The sequence below is a fragment of the Pteropus vampyrus genome, unplaced genomic scaffold (assembly GCF_000151845.1).
Source record: "Pteropus vampyrus isolate Shadow unplaced genomic scaffold, Pvam_2.0 Scaffold1, whole genome shotgun sequence".
NCBI classification, from domain to species: domain Eukaryota; kingdom Metazoa; phylum Chordata; class Mammalia; order Chiroptera; family Pteropodidae; genus Pteropus; species Pteropus vampyrus.
In genome coordinates this window covers 23,359,966-23,380,163 of record NW_011888782.1, presented here as the reverse complement: position 1 = coordinate 23,380,163, position 20,198 = coordinate 23,359,966, and the positions used below count along the sequence as shown (strand labels likewise).

The 20,198-nt window shown below is 41.7% G+C and overlaps 1 protein-coding gene across 1 annotated transcript in view; it reads right to left on the bottom strand.

The window, feature by feature from the left end:
- Positions 1-5,397: 5,397 nt before the first annotated feature.
- MYLK (myosin light chain kinase) overlaps positions 5,398-20,198 on the bottom strand; it is a 248,166-nt gene continuing 233,365 nt past the window's right edge. Inside the window, exons 28-32 of the mRNA XM_023527574.1 lie at positions 19,844-19,996; positions 16,986-17,109; positions 11,292-11,421; positions 9,738-9,869; positions 5,398-7,447 (exon numbers count right to left, since the gene is read on the bottom strand). Coding sequence (XP_023383342.1) covers positions 7,197-7,447; positions 9,738-9,869; positions 11,292-11,421; positions 16,986-17,109; positions 19,844-19,996 — 790 coding nt within the window. The 3' untranslated portion in view covers positions 5,398-7,196. The remainder of the gene's footprint in view (positions 7,448-9,737; positions 9,870-11,291; positions 11,422-16,985; positions 17,110-19,843; positions 19,997-20,198) is intronic.

The window sequence follows — 20,198 nt, the reverse complement described above, 5'->3', positions numbered from 1 at the left end:
TATCTGTAGAGGTAAATGGAAAACGTATAGATATCTAAGGAAACGTAAAAAATGTAAAACCAATAATATAAAGAAAAAAGTAAGCTACAATCTTATTGGTGGTGGCTGACTTCCAGAAATAAAGGAACATTTACACCCAATGGCTGGCTTTTAGAGTTCAAAACAGTGATTAGAGGAAGGGACTTAGCTTGTCAGTCAGAGTAATATTTGGAATATTATTATAGTGTCATATCAGGAGAAATAATACCAGGGTTTCCTATTAGTTCCAGGTCTCATGACCAGTTGAAGTCTCTGGTTAAAAAGCAAACTCAGCCAGCTCAGAAGGAAATGTTCCCCCAAGGGGAAGATAATGTTCCTTTAAGTGAACAAATTTCTTTAACTTTATAGAGTTTAGAGTTTAGTAAAGCAATGAAGTAAATCAAACCTATAATATTAAAATGTTAATAAAATTCTTGTTATTTCTAATGTTTAAGAGATTTAGGCATACTAGAGAACAGGTTAATCTGTGATTCCAATTTAAAGTAGAAATCGTGTAACTGATTTAGATTGGGATTCAGAGTTGAACTCATGAAATTTATAAACTATATTGGACATTTGAAAGAAATTAAGTCACATCGTGTTTATAAATTTAACTTATGAGATGTTTTACTTGAGAAGGTATTTGCTAGGGATTTTTTCTTGGGAAGTTTGTCATAATACAATTGAAAAAATGAAAATGAAAATGAAATGTATTCATTACATTAACCTTTAAAGAAGCTTATAAATGTTTAAGGAAATTAATTAGGAGCAATAAGCCTTCTTAAGAATGAATATTATATCTTGATAGATTTATAAATCTACCAAATCAGATCTGGAAATTGAATTTAAAGGCTTAAGGAGGAACTAGGTTTCAAAATTTGTAACATTAATAGGTGAAATATTAATTTTAAAAACCCAGAATGGTTTCTGAATAATCTTTTTTGTGCACAGAAATTACCCTTAAATCCACATTGACTACTTGACTGTTTTATTGAGAAATCACTGCATATGTGCGTTATCTTTCTGGATGGTCTAATTAAAAAAAAAAAAAAAAAAACTTCCAGTCTCCTGCAGGAATAGCCTGCAGCAGCAGGGCTGGTTTCATGGGTACACAGCCTGTGCAATTGCACAGGTACCCACACTTAGAAGGACCTCACACGGATTTTAATGCTCTGCTGTCACTGTCTTGAAATTCTTAATATTTTTTAAACAAGGGGCCCCACATTTTTATTTTGCACTGGCCCCTGTGAATTATGTGGCTGGTTCTGCCTGGCAGGCAGAGTTCTGGCAGCTACAGAGTGGGAGAGAGCTGGAGTTTCAAGGTTCATTACGTAGCTCCCCGTCCCCATCCCTGTGTTTTCTGAGTTGCCTCCCTCCCATCTTCAGTTGTGCCTGTTGTCCGCCAGTCCATTATTTCTCTGGTTTAACTTTAAAATCTCCCCTGTTTTGCCAAGGTTGGGGAGGGACTTTCAGAGGGCTAAAGGAGGAGAAGGAGACTGGGGGGTGGAGCAGAGGTGGTGGGTAGGGAGTGGGGTTAGGGGTGGGGAGAGTCTTTAATTCCTCTACTTTTGCCTAGCTCTGTGGCAGGACTCGCTCAGCTTGCTTTTTGAGTCTTTCCCTTGCAGACAGTTGTAGATTGGAAGAAGCTGCAACTTCAAATCAATTACCAATTATTCTACCCCCCAAATCTTTTTAACAACTCAAATCTACCGTACCACCTCTCTCATTCTTTGCCCTTGTGGGTTTGTGCCCCTTGTCCATTTACTTTCGTTTTAGTGAAGATTTTGGGAGACAGGAAACAGATGCAAGTGTTCAATCTGCCATATATGACCACTATCTCAATTTAGTTTCTACAGAAACAACTAGTCTTCCTTTTGGCATCCCATTTTTGTTTGTTTATATAATACTTAAATTATGTAATTACGATTATGAGTAGAACTGGCATAAATAAATTTAAAAACAAGCCCAACTGACACTTGGTAAATATACAACTCAGTGGGAACAGAAGTATGTGGGCATCAGTTAATTTATTTTACAGAGGAAATGAACATTATGGTTAGGTTGCGCAATTGGATTAAATGGAGATTAGTTAACGGAGCTTTTGCTTTAAATAAAGTGAATATAAGACATTTCATAAAGAGAGTTCATTATTGAAAGTCCAACAATTTGGCTTCTTGGAAAACCAACTGAATTTTAAAGAAGATCATCTGTCTTAAAAAATTCAAACGAGCAAATGCTTTTCCAGAACCAGGCTCTTTTCTACACTTTGACTGAGGATACTGTCAATGAATGACTGATGAGTTCAGACTGACCTCCTAATCACAGCAATTATTTTTTGTACAATTGCATGGGCACTTTAAATTTCAAAGATGCCTTATCGGAAGGTGGGTAGACTTTAAATAATTCTTTTCATTTGTTTCTGCAGAAGTATAATCAGTTCCTTGAGGACTGTCAGAGAATGTTTCTGACATATCTTAGCACCTCTGAGTGCCAGAATAAGGGCTTACCATGAGGATGAAGTGACTGTGTGGGGGCTCATTTAACTTTTATAACAAACTATGAGGTAGGAACTATCGTTACTCTGATTTCATAGGTGAGAAAACCAAGGCATGAGTTACACAGCTCCAGTAAGAGGTACAGCTTGAAGTGGCTTTCCTTGGCTGATTAACCATGCTGGCTAGCTCCTACCCTCGTATCCTGCAGTATTTGCCTTCGATGAACAGGTAACATGTTTTCTGGAGAGGCAAATCTGGGACTTCATGGAGTTTACAAAGTAGGTCGAATGACTGCTTGCTAATAAATGTTTGATGAATTTGTACCGCGGTTATCTTCCACTGCGACATACCACCTGGAGCAAGGCTGTGGTGAAGCCCTGTAGCTCGACATATATCTTGACTGTGAGAGGCTACTGAAGTCTGCCTAAAAGAAGCTAATAAATATGAATGACCAAATAAACTTAGGTTAATTTGTAACCTCCTTCTTCCTTAGTTATCTCTAACTGGAAGAAATCTAGTCCCAGAGAGTCAAATAATGTGAAGATTTATCATATGCTTCTGTGTGGCCACTACTGGGGCTACAGTCTCTGACACAAAGCCCTCCTTGCAATGTGTGAGCATTGAGAACACAGGCAAAGCCTATGGGCTAAAATTTGAAACAACTAGCAGTTAGAAATTTAATATTGTCTCCAAGCACTGTAGATCTCCCGGGTATTTCCAAATCCAGTGGGAAGGGAGTTACGGCCAAAGTCACTGAGGTTAAAATAATCGTAGCTGTCCAGACAGCCCCTCTGCTTTCTTTCTGGTTCACTGTCGAGGAAATCGTGCCCCAGCGACCCTATCTCTCTCTGCATCTATCTCATATGTCCCCACAGGATGCTCCCCTATCTCAAGTAGCTCCAAGTTCCAAAAACATAGGAGATTTTTGGCTTAGCTGGTTGTTTCGCAACACAAGTAATCTGGTAATTAATTGCTTGTGAACTACAGATCTATTTAGATTTTGTGGTAAGAAGCACAGAACTGGTACTTTTAAAATGTCTTAGAAAGTGAAAAATATATATGAATATAATTAATCAAGAACAATAATCTGAGTATTGAGTCTATACAATCCCACACAATCGATGACACTCTACACCACACTCCCCAGACTGACTTCACACAAACTTTTAAGTTTTAATTTCACAGTAATTTGAAAAGTGATACGTACAGTTAAGGTAAAATTTATTTTTTCTCCTCTTAGTTGATCTAGAACAGGGCTGTCTGATAGAACTTTACCGAAAGTTCTAATCTGTGCTGTCTGATAAGGCAGGCATGAGTCACACGTGACAAATGCACAATTGAAATGTGGCCAGTGCAACTGAGGAACTGAATTTTAAATCTTATTTAATTCACTTAAATTTAAATAGCGACTTATGACGCATGGTTACCATATTGATCAGAACAGATCTAGAATATGGAGATGACCTTATAACAGGATCGTCTAGGTTATGTTGCAGCCACAAAGAACCCTAAAACCTTGGCGACTTATAAGAACAAAGGTTTATTTCTTGCTTGTGTTACCCATTTGGAGTTGGCTGGGGACTCAGGTGGATAAAGCAGCCACCATCTCACATTGGCAGTCATTATGGAGAGTTTTGCACCAGCACTTAAATGCTCTGGCCCAGAGGGGATGCATATCACTTCTGCTCACAGCTCACTGACCAGGACAAGTCACGCAGTCCCACTTAGCCAGGGAGCCAGGGGTGCAGTCCTAACTATGTGCCAGGGGCAAAGAGCCTCAGTAATGACTGCCACAGACATTAGCCTCCCTGTTAAAATGGGGAGGAGTCCTCAAGGGATAAAAAAGTAGTATTATTTGCATTTTCTTGAAAAGCGGAGAATTGTGTTTTATTAGAATTCAATTATCCTTCACCTCCTTGATACTCATTGTGCAGCTTTATTAAAAGCAGGTAAGATGTGAAAAGTAACTCAAACATTTTGATAGAGACTATATAAATTATGTTAGAGCCGACAACAGTCAGCATGTCTTTTTAGTTATACATAGGAATATCATTTAATATGAAGCTCTACGATGTAAGGAACAATCAATGGATTGTTCTTTTTGTATCTGGGATGAAAATGGCAGAAAATGTATTTCTTACTTTTCCTGGTGCAGAATACATATGGTACATTTTTCACTAGCAGGGAATAAGAAGTCCTTTTCTTTCTTTAAAAGTAATTTTCTTACTAAGAACATTTGTAGATTGTGGTTGCCTAAAAAAAAAAAAAAAAGTTGAAAAAATTAAACATTTATTAGCTGGACAGTAGATTCTTTCCAGACTACACTGTGGAATCACAGAATCATCTAGTCTAACATGAATGGCATGTCTTGATTCTTTCTAGAATATCTACAATATTGTTTGGACACTCAAGACACAGGAGAGTCACTATCTTATATCTGATAACAACCGTCCTCTAAAGCAGGAGTGACAGTATCCTGATAAGAAATGTTTCAATATCAGATATCAAGACATGGAAAGATAGCACTTGACTGCTAATGATAAATTATACCAAAGTTACAAATGAAAACTAAGCTCTGGTGAATGATATTAAAGATGATGATGATTTTTTCATATGCTGAAAATGTCATGATTATGAGAACACTATAGAGATCTAGAATGTAATTGAACCAAACTGATGCTTGAGAGAAATTTTGAACTAAACATGCAAATCAGGCTACCTAGTATAAATTACAACTAAGTCATTCTGTCCCTTAGCAAAACACAATCATATAAGCCATTTATGCAGCACAGCATTTGTTTTCAGTTTCCAAGATCTGTCTGGGTAAGTCTACAATTGGTGGCATAGGACGAAAGAGAAGGCTACAAAGACTGAACAAAAAACATGCACTGTGGTATCCTTTATTTAAAAATTGTGAGCTAACTACAGTTGTAGTGTTCTCATTTACCATTCTGATGGCATAATAAACTGGGAGAACATTAACACAATTTCAAGAAGGCATTAAAAACTTGTAAACAAACGTACACACTACACATGCACGCACACATACAACATACACGCGTACAAAGATTATAGTAAACAAAAGTGATGAAAAAAGCTTTGAATGCTCTAAATCAAATTAAAACCCTTTGTTATAATAAACTGTGGCAATACTGTGGCTGTTATGAAAAATATTGTAACTGTTTAAAAAGCAAACGAGATACTGGCAATTTGAAACTAGCAGCAAAAAGCAGATAAGATAGATGACTGGAAGATAACATAAGACTAAGTAATATCAAAATACTAATGTTGATACTGTGTAGGATTGCACTGAAGTAATATAAAGTTAGTTCTTAAGGAACTATTAAAAAGTCCTTTGAAGTATTAAATTGCTGCACTTTACAAACGTGGAAAAGAAAAGAGTATTTGGAATGTTACACACACACACAGAGGAAATGTATTAGGCATATCAGTTTATGGTCTTTGTTTATGACCTTCGAAAAGTTTTATAAAGAAAATTTTAAGTGCCAATGTCGTGAAACAAAGTTAAAAATTCCTAAAGATGCAAGTCTGAGTGCATTTATCAGATCTAAGAACATAGTTCAAGGTTGGGGGCAAGGCATGATTGATGTACATTCAAGAAAAAAAAACAAAAAAACAAAAAACCACGGTGGAACCCATAATGGAAGAAGAGTTCTCTGCAGAGTGTTTAGAATCAAAGTGTATTAAACTCAGACTATCCTGAAGGAGAGAGACTCCAAAGTATGTAGAGTTCTACAGCTTTTCATCAGTTGAAATGTTTCATAGTGGCCAATAAATAATTAAAACTAACTTTTGAGCAAACTGGTTTTTTTACACAAACACAAAAACCTTTACCATGCAGGCAGAGCTGATATTCTGTAACAGCACAAATACGAATCCTGGTTTCAGAAGAAAAGCACATTAGCAAGGACTTTTTTTCACAGGTTCTTATAAAAATGTCTGAAGCTGCTAGACATCTGCAAAGAGGGGATAAGTTTAGATTTCCCCACTGATTTTGGAAGAAAGAAGATTCTATTTTCCTAAGGAAGCCAGTCATCCATGAGCAAGGAACCTGTCTTCAGAATCTAAGAAGTGTAATGTCTTTAATGCTTAAACTTATGGCAAGTTCAGATCCAGGAAAACTGGCAGGTAGAATGGGCGAAGTGAAAAGTCTGAATGTCTCCACATACTTTGGAATAAAATGTGTCTCGTAAGTTAAAATGGCTCAACTGCTTTCAGAATGAAGTGCGGCAGTACTGGAGAAGGCCCAGTTCTCTGGGATAAGGAGCTGGGAGAAAGAGACTTCCATCTCCAGGGACCCTCTGGGCTGAGCGGCGGCCACAGGGCCTTATTTTTCATGAATGCTTTCAGTTGGGGAATTTGTGATTTTGCCCAGAAAAATATATCTTTTTGGTTACTTTGTCTCTAAAATCAATTGCAAGTTACTGGTGATTTCCGAAAATGAAATCTAGCTGAACTACTATCTTAAGGTGCCAGCTAATTCAAATTAATGCCCATCAATGACGCTGCTAGGTATCAACTGTTGTTGCTGAAGAATCAACCCCCAAATGGCCTAACTAGATAATCTATCACACCAGGTGTTTTTACTATCTTGGATTTTTTGAGCTTTAGAGAAATAGTCTTTGTAATATGACTTAGAAACTGCTTCTCTCTGGCTTTGTTTCACTCTTCCTCTTCTTCCTCTTCCCCTTCCCCTTCTCCTTCCTCCATGGTTTCCACAATGAGCTCAGCTGTGCAGGTGGCTTCTCCAAGACTGTTGACAGCCTTGCAGGTGTACTTGGCATCGTCATCCCCGCAAACATCGCTAATGATTAAAGAGCAGTTCCCATCCTCATCGTAGTCTATCTGGAAGTGGCGAGACTCCCTGATCGATTGGTCATCTTTGAACCAGACAACCTCAGGGTCTGGGTATCCTGCATCACAGGGAGAGAACACAAGTAGCAGAAACTGTTTTTTAGAACTTCTTGTTAATTTATGCAAGCAACTCCCAAGCTACCTCTACTGATTAAGGTGGTAAAGGAAAAAAATTATGATGTTGGCTTTCAGCATCTGTTTTGATATTTACATTTGAATATGGGCATGTATGATAAATACTAATATCTGAAACCCCACATAAGGTAATTTGCAATCATCCCATTTCCCATCCATGTGGGGTTTGCACCACCTCCCATCTTTATACAGATACGGAGTACTACCTGGAACACGGCTGCATCTCCAACTACACGCCTAGATCTATATCTTATGGGATGAAAAGAAATTCGTCTTGTATAAAAGTTGAACTTAAATAAATTTAAACAAAAAAAAAAGATTCAGAATAAATGGGCACAAGGGATCTTTTGCGGGTGATGAAAATGTTCTGAAATTGGATTGTGGTGATGATTTGCAATTCTGTAAATTTACTAAAAATAACTGAATCGTACCTTAAAATAAGTGAATTCTATAGTAAGTAAATTATAATCAAAGCTGATAACAGCTCTATAAAGCATAAGTTAGAGGAGCTGATAATATTGCTAAGAAAAAGAAAGCTACATTTGTCTAGTTTGAATCAAGGAAAGATAATCTACCTGTAGATAACTGGAAATTGACCATATCCATTAGCCTCATTTTACGAATTAATCATGTTTCTGCAAAGTTTAGCATTTATATATACATGTAGTATGCCTCTAAAATATATAATAATTCTAACTGATTTGTTTTTAAATTGCGGGGAAGTATTTTTACAGGGAAAAAAATTGTAGCTCCAACCAGAATAAAAATTACATACAAGAATTTAAGAATTCTAACTTTCTTTTAAGTAGAATTTTGTTTTAATCAACAGAGTCCAAACGCTTTAATTTCTCCTTAGCACTCCAGTCAAAGTTATGCAAACGCCAAAGAAATAATACCAAAGAGAAAAGTAAGTACAAAGATGACAATCATTATAATATTTTTTTAAAAAATAGAAAAAAGAAAGAACTTCGGAAGACTCAAAGACAATGGTGACGGTGGAATTATAAGCAGTGGCCCAGAGCTTTCAGTAGAATTCCTTCCCACTCTGAGTACTTCCACACTAGCGAAGGAAGCACATCACATTGTTTTTTAGAATGAAAAGAGAAAAAGATTATGGTAGGCAAGGCATTTATAAGGCATTTTAATAATATAATGACACAGGAGAAAAATTGTTTTTTCACTCTTAACTTTAGGTTACTTTACCCAAAAGGCATTATCTAGTCATATTGCTGGAGAATCTTATAAAGTAGGAGGCATGGTTTGTTCTGACTGCTGTCCTATGCTATGCAGTATTGGGAAAGTTGCTAAATGAACATCTGAGCTTTATTTGGTCAGACCAAAATGGAAGATAACACTACACTCTAGTTGGCACACAACAGTCACAGGCTTGAAGCCTATCTTAGCTTGCTCTTTATCTTTCTAATTCTAGTCTAATCGCAGTCTGTGGAAACTGTAATGCCTTGTGTCGCCAACACTGCTAATTTCTCAGGTGCTATGCTAAGATCCCTTAAGGTCCCTTGAGCTCTAAAACCTCCTGATTCTACAGGCACGTTACCCCTGGCAGGCAGAGACACGCAGAGAAGAATGGATCCCTCGTTTGAAGTCACGCTGCATGCTCTCTCCCTGCACTTATAAACCCCACAGCTTTTCCCTTGACTCCATGACATCTTCAAAAGACTTAAAAGGTTTCCCCTTTTCACATATGTCATCTCACAGAATCCCCAGAGCCACTCAGGGCATTAGACTTTACCTTACAGGTGAGAACCTGAGGTTTAGAAGTTAGATCACCGCCCAAGGTCACTCAGCCCTCTGATAAGCAGCAGAGCTGCCTATTCCACAGCCTATACTCTTTGTGCCAATGTCCCTTTGAGAGCCTCTTGTGGGCGCATGCTTCACAGAAGCTTGCAAAATTCATTTCATTAAACACATTCCATAGCCAAATACGTCCATGAGAAATCACTTTTATCGTGGGTCTAGTGGCTGATGTAAGTGAAATATCAAATGTGCCCACAGGTAAGTCATGAATGGCAGTAACCTGCAGGAGGCAGAGTGGGGGCTCTGGGCCAACCCCTCCTAACTCAGTTTTCCTTATAGCCTGACTGCTCCTAATTGCTCTCAGGTTGCCCAGAACTGACATCTTGCCCAGAGCACAGTCAGGACCCACCAGCCAGCCTAACCCCTTTTGTAGTAAAGGGAAGGAGAGCTATAACTTACCTTCAATCTTGCAGTCAAATCTAGCAGCACTTCCCTCCACGACTTCTAAATCACGAATGGTCTTAGAGAAATAGGGTTTTACATGGGGCTTTTCCTCGGCGACAGCCTCCAGGAAAGCTTGGGAGACATCTCCTGGAAGACAGGGAAGAAGACATGGTCATTTCTTCATTCCTTCATTCCTTCATTCCTTATTCTTCCCTAGTTTAAAAAAGCTGACTTAAAAATTTTTTTTTTAAGTAGCTCTAATTTAGCAAATAATGCAGCTTAGATGACTGAATCATAAGGACACCTTTCTCCTGGGGATCGGTTGGCCTGCTGCCAAATAGTTTTGGCAGAAGAGAAAACTGTGACCAAACGGGAAATGTTTGGACTCCCCACTTCTCTTATGCTGACACGTTGAAAATAGAAATAATCTTTAAAAAGGACTTTTGGCTGCATTTCATGCCGTTTCAAGATTCAGTCGAGGGTATTTAAGAAGGACGGAATCACACCAGCCTTCCTGACCTCTGTACCCTTTTGCCCTCCTATAGCAGCCGGCCCTTTCCTGCTCCTTAGAAGGGAGGGGCCAGATCCTAGACGCATCTTTGACTCGCCAGTAGTTTCATTCCACTCACTTCTATTGCCTTCACATTGCATGACTGGAGACCAGGATTTGGAATCCGTCCAGGGAAAAGCCGGAACTTGGAGGGGCTCCTGTATTCTCTCCCTCCTCTTCAGGCTATTTGTGGGTCATCTGGGAGTGGCAGGAGTGGACCAGGAGGAACCAGATCCATGTGCTGCAGACTCCCTGGCTACATCAGAGCAGCCCAGCAAGTAGCTGTGCCAATGACACTGCCTTTGTACCCAAAAAAGATCTCGCCTCAGCTGCTCACCTTTGGATACCAACAGCAGTAGGCAGCAGTGGGTGGAGGGGTGTCTCCGGCCAAAAGAAGCATCTTGAGAAGATAAGTCAGCCCCTGCATGCGTCTGAAGCAGGAGGAGGCTGAAGCATTCACTGAGATGGATGGGGCAGCATCTCCAAGGCGGTGGGCAAATAACTGACCCTACTGGTCTCTAGGAGGGGCCCTGACAGTCACGGTCTACCCAGTTCAAATGACATGTTTCAGCATTATGAAACGTGCCAAACAAATATGGACTATATGAGTTAATTTTTGTTTAAAAGAAAAACACAAAGATGATAAAATAGTTTTTAAAAGTACACCATTATATGTGATTTAAATTTTATGTTTGCCTATCAGTGTAAAAGTATCACTTTTGTAATGAGAAAAAGGGAAGCTTGTAATATAGCCTTTGCTAATTCTTAGGTAAAAAATAGCAGAGATCATCTAGTTCTATTAGACAGATAATAACTTTCCCTTTGAAAATACTTAAACCTAAAGTTAAACCATTAAAAAGTAATTAATAGACTTAGTAATTGTCTGAATTTTATCTTTGTAGGTTGTATTATCAAAAAACAACCCCCCCCCCGAAAAAAACCCCTCAAAATGCCCCTCCATCACCCAGCTCTTCCTTTTTCGCTAACTGGTTGGAGAAAATCTTCCCAGAGCACCTTACCTTCAGATTCTAGTTTTTCTGCGTTGAGTGGGCTGGTTGGTGACCCTGTTGAGGATTTCCTGCCGCTGAGCCCTGAGATCATTGCCATAGAGGACAATCTTCCAATGGCTCTCACAGCATTGCCCGTTTTCTGGAAAATAGACACTGGGGTTGGACTCAGGCAGTGTCCCTGGTTCCAGCTGGGCAGTGGGGCTCAGGGAGAAGAGCCCAGCCCAGGAGAAGCGGCTGTCCTATAACGAGGGCCTCCGGAGTGCCGAGGTTCTGCCAGAGGAGTGAGCCCAACTTTGCTCTGCTCAGCACTCTCAGTGTGTCAGAAGATGTTCGGAGAATGGAATGGGGCCTGGAACTGATGTGTGCGTTAATGTGACTAAACAAGGTCAACATGAGACAAAAACCTTTTTCAAACTGTGCTTCAACTCCCATAAAAGGGATAGTTTATATAAAGCAACTGCAGGCTGAGACAGCTCCAAAGACTTATTGCTGATGGGGCCCAGTGGAGCTGTTTCTCGTAAAACAATGCTAGTGATAGGATTTTAATTGGTCAAGAGAATAGTTCCTACAGATCCCACAGATCCTGATTCAAGAGAGGGAGGGAAAGCATTCTATTAACCCTGTGCAAGTTATTTAACCTCTCTGGGCTTTAACTGTTTCCTTCTCTGTATAAGGAGGGGTTGGAAAAGATGATCTCCAAGATCTCATTTAGCTTTGTTTATGATTCAGATACTTAAGGGATTTCGAGAAATAGTCTGGCTGGCCCCAGCACAAGTCTATGAATGCACAGGGAAGTTAGAGAGGGGGTGCTCTTCCTTGATGTACACCCAGGTAACAACAACAAAAAAACAAACCTGAAGAAATGGAAAGTAATGGTACTCTGCTTCTCTGAGATGAGGCACCTTGGGAGAGAGAGTTTCTGCTGAAAAGGAGGCCAGAACTTGAGATGAAAATTTCTTTGTATTGTGAAAATTCTACGAAGTATAGCGTTTTGGTCAAGAAATTCCCAATAATATACAATGTACATATGTTTCTCACTCCTTTTCTAAGGTCAATGGAATGACTAAAATAAGAAACTAAGGCATAATCGACTCTTTCCATCCCTGCACCCAAAGCATCTTTCCAGGCATCCAGATGCTGTGCATCCAGAGAGCAGCTGTCACCGCAAACTGGCTGCTAAGAGAGGCAGGACACCATCCGTACAAAGGCAAATGGCAAGCATTTACCCACAGGACCTCAGACTGTGCCAAAGCCATTTCCTTCCTGAATTAACTTCTTATATTTAAGCATTTCAGTAAAGCCTCACAATTTTGGACTATCTGTAAAGCCAGTATGCTTCAGTAAAAAGACTATTTCAAAAGTAAAGAATTTTGCTAATTGTACAGAAAATTGTGGTATGTGTGTGTGTGATTTAAGTAGTTACCTACTGCTGTGACCATGATCACTATTCTCTTTTGTCACATGCTATCCTTGTTGCAGATTATTTTCATGCACGTTGGACAGACATTCCATCTTGCTCTGTCCTCTGGCCTTCCGCCCTCTCAAATATATCATTGTATGGTGTGGGTATGCTTCTGGCCCTCTGTCACCATGGGGAAACTGGGTCACTTTGAACCTAACCCGGGAAGCCCCAGGTAGAGGTGATGAGTTAGGGAAAAACATGAGATGATGACCAACCCACTTAACTGTGTGCAGAGGCACTGTGGCCCTGCAGAGAATGAAACCACTTGCCAATCTTATATGCTCTTCTGGAGGAGGCTGTTACTGGTGACATACCTGACCTGTTTGTTGTGCTAGCTGGGGTGTGGAGACACCCAGCTCTTCCCACGGGAGCTTACTCTGACTTCGGGAATGGGTCAGAGGTGTAGGAGGCAGGCAGCCCTCCATATGGAGTTAACATCAGACCAGGACACTTCTGAATTGACCAAACTCTCAGACTCCACCCTTTTCATCTCTTGGTTCCCTGTATCCAACACAGATTGGCTTGCTCTGGGTCAGGAGCTTCTAAAATCAGAGGGTTCATTCCCAACGAGGTACAGGTGAGTCCTTGAACCACTGATTATTGTGCGACCTTGTGCAAGTCAGTTCCTCTCTTTAGACTCCATGTTCATGGACCAGAAAATTCCAATCTCCCCGCAGCTCTAGTCCACAGAAAGACTAGGATTCATCCTGTGAATATGTAGTGGGGAATACTCCCTGTGCGCCCATGGGCTCCCTAATTCCAAACACCTGGATTGTGACTGAGCAGCACAATCTTCACTTGAATACTGTGGAATAACGAAGTCTTTCCTCTTCTGTTAACAAAATGACTCATATGAAGTGACCAGAACAAGGCAAATAAAAGAGTTACAATATTTCTGAGGAGGCAGCAAATTCATATTAAGAAATAGACCACACATGGGGGGAAATTTTCCATCAGATGGAGAGATATTATAGCATATAATTTCTGAAACAGGGAGGAATGTAAGAAGTGCTTAATAAGGAAAAAAAATTCAAAATAATCTATATCATAATTCAATCTTTGGAAACTGATTTATGAAAAAAAAGTTAGTATGTTATAGTCTTCTCGTTTCATGCTTTTGAGCTGAAAATTGATTGCTGTTTTATTTGACCGAGACCTTTGGAAATTTTTGGAACATCAAGACAGCAAAGTTTCAGTTTTCTAAGTTCTATCCTTGTCTGGCAGAAGTCTTTTTCTTGTTTGAGGGTGATGGCCAAGGAAGGCGGTATCTGTACTGGCCTCCCTGATGCAGCACAGACGCCCTCCCCTGGGAGAGCCAGTGAGGGTGACTAACCATCCCAGTGTTCCCAGGACTGAGGGTCTTTTCAGGATGAGGGTCTTTCAGTGCTAAAGCTGATATAGTCTTTGGCAAATGGGGCAAGTTGGTCACTAGAGCCAGCCAGTTGTCTTAGACCCTATATATACCAATGGCCCCAAGAGTAGGATTTCCTGTGAGAAGTATAAACTATTCAAATGTGATGGTCAAGAGTACTCTGTGCTATATTGAGCCAAAAGCTTTCCTCGCTATGACCCTTTGGTCCACGCTACTGGTGTCTTTTAGAAAATAAAGATGGTGGTTCATGGGCCTCCATCTAATTCCTAGTCCTTCTAGCTTTGCATGCTGAAGCTCTGTTATCCCGCTCAATTTACCCTCCCTCACCACTATGTCTTTTAACAATTATTTTGATATAAATGAAAGAACATGCTCTCTTTCAGAATAACTTCATTCAAAGACCAATAGTATGATTAGTCGTCTACATATTGCCGAGTGTGCAGGGATTTGTTCTCATGCTACTTCCTTCCTCCTGGGCCTTTTATGAAAACCACATCAGGATGATAACAAGGAGCCTTCTTTCATGCAGCTGTAGAGTGTTCTGGGCCACCTGGGCCTGCCCTGCTCCTCTCCTTCCATCGCAGTCCACCCCACTCTCTTCCACTCCACCCCACCCTGCCCTGCCCCATCACACAGAATCTCGCTGCTCTGAGAGGGAACCCTCTATTCCAGAGCAGCTAAGGTCCTGGTGCCTGGACTTAAAAGTGTGGAAAACATTTTTCTAAGGAAGCAACATGATACAAGATGGTCAGGTGCAGCTGAACTAATACCAGTGAAATTATGCTTCGGGGACATTATGGGTCAAATGGGATTTTGTGGTCTACTTTTGTGAAACCTAACCACTGTTTTTGTGGAAAAATCATTTCCAGATGCTGCCACTTATATTAAAATATGACTTTAAGATTCCTTCTCTGAATTCTGCCCTTTTCTTTCCCCCTCATTTCCAGAAAACCTTATGACTAATAACAGCGTAAACAAGAAAAGATTTAAGCAATTAAAATATCAGTACAAATTATGGTCCCCTGACCCATATGACTGAAAAATTCCATTTGCTTCTTCTCCCATTTCCTTATCTCTCCTCCGTGCCTATCTCCAGGGTATGGTTTACCAGCAGATGTGTCAGTGCTCCCGGAAAGCCTGATGTGATAAGGCTGCTCGTTAACCACAGCCTCATCCAGTGAGGCTCCCTCTAAGGACTGTCCCTGCCCCACCTCCACCCCTACCCCAGCCACCCTATCTGCTTCAGAAATACCACTATTTCTTTAAGATCCACTGGTCAGAAAATCATTAATAAAGCCAGTCTTGGATTTTTGTGGACCGTGTTTTGTTTCTAAGAATATCTGCTACTCTGATTTCGCTGGATCCTAATGGCGCCAGAGGGTAAAATAAGCAGCACAGGTGTTTCAACTCACCTGGCATCTGAGGATGGCCAAGAGATCCACCGAAACCCTCATACGGTGGGCTAGTCAAGAACTGGCTCACAGTGTAGGGGAGTTCCTGCACACCGGATGGTAGTTCCTTACACCCACACATCTGAAACCCCTTGTTCGCCTCCGTTCCTTTGTGTGAAGTTGTACTTTTTGAGGGAACTGTGGTTTTGTCATCCTGTGTGAGAAATTACTAGCATCCCAGTTGCCCCTAAAACAGTGATTTCTTTTTTTTCCTGCCACATAGACAAGGTCTAAATGCCCCAGGTCCCCTGACTGCCCCGCTAAAAGACTGCTCCTACCAGGTGAGCATAATCAAGTAAGGTCCAGTTCTCGTCTCTGCTTTCTCCTTCTTCTTTGCTGTTATGCCCTCTCCCATGTTCTAGAGCCCATGGTCCATGACCAATTTCCTGCCTTGGCAGCATTTCTTCACAAACACATCCAAGTCTGGTGTGACTGGCTCCATTCTCCTGTCCACACTCACATATATGGGTATGGAGAGCTATACTGATAGTTTACAATTCTTGGTGTGTGTTATGTCCTTTTATGTCTATTTGCTTCAGTTCCCCCATTACACTACACATTCTTTGAGTATAAAAACCAAATACCCTGCAGTAGCCCAGGAATTTTATACTAATAGTGATAATAAAAATAGTGTTAAGTTCTCAGTGGCTTCAGATGACCATTTTACCCATCTGCTAACAATCAGAGGCAATTTCGTGTCATTGCTAAGACTGTGTGCTTTGCAGCCAGGCTCTGGGTTTGACTCCTGACTTTCCCACTGAATAGCTACATGATCCTGGGTGACTTTCCTAACTTCTCTGACTCAGTTTGTTGAAAAGTAGGGACAGTATAGTACCTTCCTCTTAGGGTTAAAAGAGTTAATGCATAGAAAGTACTTTGAATGTTCCCTGACACATGCCCAGCCCTCGATACATATAAGTTACTGATGTCACTTCTGAACATTTGCTATGTACCAGGCAATGTGCTAAAGGCCAGGTGAAAATTAGCTCATATAATTTTCACAATGCTGTGATGCTGGTACCACTATTATCCCTACTTTACAGATGAGAAAACAAAGAATTAGCAAGATTAAGTCATTTGCCCAAGGTCATATAGCTATTGATATACTCTCTCTCTAGAGGGTGGGGACAGTGTTTCTCTTTGTAGATCACGTGCCCTCCTCCTTCATTGTAAAGAAATATAAGACCACTACACTATCTTCGAGGAGATCATATTCTCCAGGGTTGCCAAATAGTCCTAAAGGTGACATTGCTCGTCCCAAGCCCCAGTGACATGACATGTCGGTCTTGGTCCCAGACTATTTCAGAAACAGATTTAAACATCTTTGGAGTGAGGTTGGGGCAAGTTGGGAAGGAGGATGGCTTGAATAAAGCAAATATGAGGGGCAACATCCCAGTCCAAAATGATCCCCTCATTACCTGCCATTTCCTTCTCGCCATGTACTTCTTCATCCGGTCCTTGGAGAGCTTCTTGGCCTCCATGTTCTTGGTGTCTTTCATTAGCCATGGATGCTGAAGGCACTGGGTGCAGTCCAGGCGGTTTCTAATAGAGGCAGAGATTAGAGGATTTCTGAGCAGGAGGGGAGCTCAGACACTGCTGGTCAGATCAGAAATGAGAGGTCACCTGTCCCTGGTCACGCAGGGCAGACCCCAGGACTCTGTGCTCTTAGTCCATTCCAACCACCATGATCAGGGTCACTGTACTCCCAGCCTTTCTCCTCTCTCGGCCTGGATTACACTAACTAGACCCAGAATAGGTTAGTGTTAAGAAGGCCTAACCACCAAGTAAGCAACTTGGTCTCATGACCTGCCCTAGGGGTCCAGAAAGGGTAAGTACAGACATGCTGGAGGGCAGGCATGTCTGGGAATGGCTGGCACCATATTCCAGGGTGGGGTTGTTCTTCTGGTCACATGTGGGGGGGGTGGAGGCTGGGGCTGTGGAGGCCTAATCCTTCTGCCTCCCTGTCTGGTGGAGGCATGAGTGAAACATTAGGCCTGAAACTGAGAATCCTTGAACTCTCATGTCTTATGCTGTGGTGGAGTATCAGGTTTTTCCTGTTAGAACTCAAAGAGGTATGTTCCCCTATATATAACTATGAGTTATGACAACCTTAGAACTGCCCTGAAACTCATTTAATCTTTCTGAAAGCTCTGGGAATCTAGAAATAGTTCAGGGTCATCACCTAATTGTAACAGGACTAATTAAGCCCAAAGAACCATATGCTAACATACATAGAAAAATGAGAATAAGTAAATTTGCTAAGTATAGCAAAATGTAGTGATCTTTAGACAAAGGGATTATGGATTATTTTAATCTTCTTATAGTCAAATTTTCTCCAATTTACATGTATTACATTTATAATAGAAGAACATTTTAAAAAGTGCTGATAGATGAAGATTTCTGGTTGAAGAGACTCTCTTAGTTTAAGAGTTTACAGCAATCTAGTGTCTTGATCTGTTTGAAATCAGTTCTTTGGTGAATCCATTTTATGAACAGAGAGGAGCCAACACAGCTCATTATTGAATTAATGAGAAAGAAGGCATGCACATAATACCTTATTTACCAAATCTTCAGTGCATGAAGCTTGGTTGGCAAAGGCCATTCTTGAACCAGAGTTATTAGGAACAAGGTTTGCATCTTCCTGAGGCACCTTGGGAGTGGGGATCTCTCACACTGGAAGGGAATCTAGCCTGTTTATTTGCTGGGTGACCTTGGACAATTCCCCTAATCTCTCTGTGTCACAGATTCCTCCTCTGTAAAATGGAGAACTTACTACTAAACCATAGAGCGGTCACCACTTCTACTTGTCTTCCACATTTTCCTTCTCCTCAAACATTTACTACAACATCCAGATTCTCCTTAGGTCTTGCTCACCTCTGATACAAAGACTGTGACAATGAAACTCTAAAAGACCTCACTGTCAAGGAGTGTAGAATGTACGCTCTGGAGCAGTTGGCTCCGAGATGGTTGAAAAGGACTGAGAGGTGGTTGGGTAATCGGAAAATCGGACAGAACCATCTAAGAAATCGTCCAACACTGCTCCTTGAGCAACTGTGCTCTCCTGTCCCAAACGTGGTATCTCCCGGAGGGAAGCAAGATGGCCAACAGCCTCAGGGGGAATCTGTGGGTCAGTAGACAGGGCAAAACCAAGGCCACAAAGTCACTTGGTGAATGCAGAGCCTACTGCTTTACCTCTGGAGTTGGGGTGTTCCTCCTCTTCTCATCCTCTGGCATACCACTTGAAATTTCAACACCAACGTCCTTGGGCAAAGCTTATAACTGCTTCTTAATGCCAAATACGACCCCTGGGGACCCCTGAAGCCAGGCCTTGCCACATCTGGCCACCTGTTTACAGAGTAGGTGAGGAACCCCACAGGCCAGCTGCTCTCTCACCTGACATGCCCACTATGCCCTCCCCGGAGATAGGCCAGCTCTTACTAGACACACATAGCCCCTCTGACCAACTGCCGTAATTCAGCTGGTTCCCTTCACCAGGAGAGTCCTTAGCAATGACTGCTGTCTAGCCACACCTAAGGGCCCCTGCAGCCTCACTTCCTCTAGTCTCCCCTGCAACTGCAATTTCCATTCTTCTTTCAGTGAAGTGCTTACTGAGTGTCTTGGGTGTCTGACCTTTCTTCATGACCTGAGGCCATCTATACACCCGAACACACTGGCCTCCCACTATTTGTGACTATTTTATATATTCATCCACTGACCACTTGGGTAGCTCTAGGCAGGCCCAGAAGGCAGAGGTAGGGAACCTAACAGTCTGCACTGTTATGGGGGGACAGAGATGGAACTGGGAGAGGGCTGAGCCCAGTAGTCTAGGATCACAGCCTGCCTTTGGCCAGTGGGAGAAGGTACCTGCCCATATTTGGGCAGGCAGTTCTTAAATAATTTAGATGTGAAAAACACCAAGCCAGAATAGTCTGGGGATATGATGAGGACTCGCGAATAGGATACTTCTTGTACAACTCTGAAGAGGGGCTGAGGTTTGAGTTGGGCTTCTATTGGCCACAGCAATACATGAAAAATGAAGGGGGCCGTCCCTATCCACACATAACGAGCTGCCACTCTCCTTGGAGCATCCAGCCAAGTGCTGCTTTCCAAGCGAGGTTTCGGTGCTTCGTAAGATGAGTAGGGGCCCACCACACTCACGATGCCCACCCTCCCCTCCTCGGGTAAGGAGGGGCCCGCGACAAGCGAGGGAAACTCCTGCCTCTGGATACCGGTCCAGACTGGGAAAGATGAAAAGACTGAAATCGCAGTTCATTACTTCATATCTTTCTTCAGCAAGTTGCTGATAAAATCCTTGGCATCATCGGAGATCTCATCGAATGCCTCGTCGTCAAAGTCCCAGGTGGCTGAGGTAACGTTGGCTAAGGTTTCGTTGTCGTTGTCACCCATGAAGGGGGAAAGTCCACTGACCCTGGGGCATAAGAGCAGGAGAGCAGGTGAATGGGCAGGGGGTTTGGCAGGGAAAGCAGTGTGGTTTGATCCCCACAAGTGAATGGTAACTGGGTCAAAGGTGAGGACTGGTGAAACTCTGCACCCCCACACGCCCTTGTGCCTGCCTCTTCGCCCCCTCCACCAGGGGAAAGAACAGAGAGTGTGGCTCCCCAGGCTTTTGT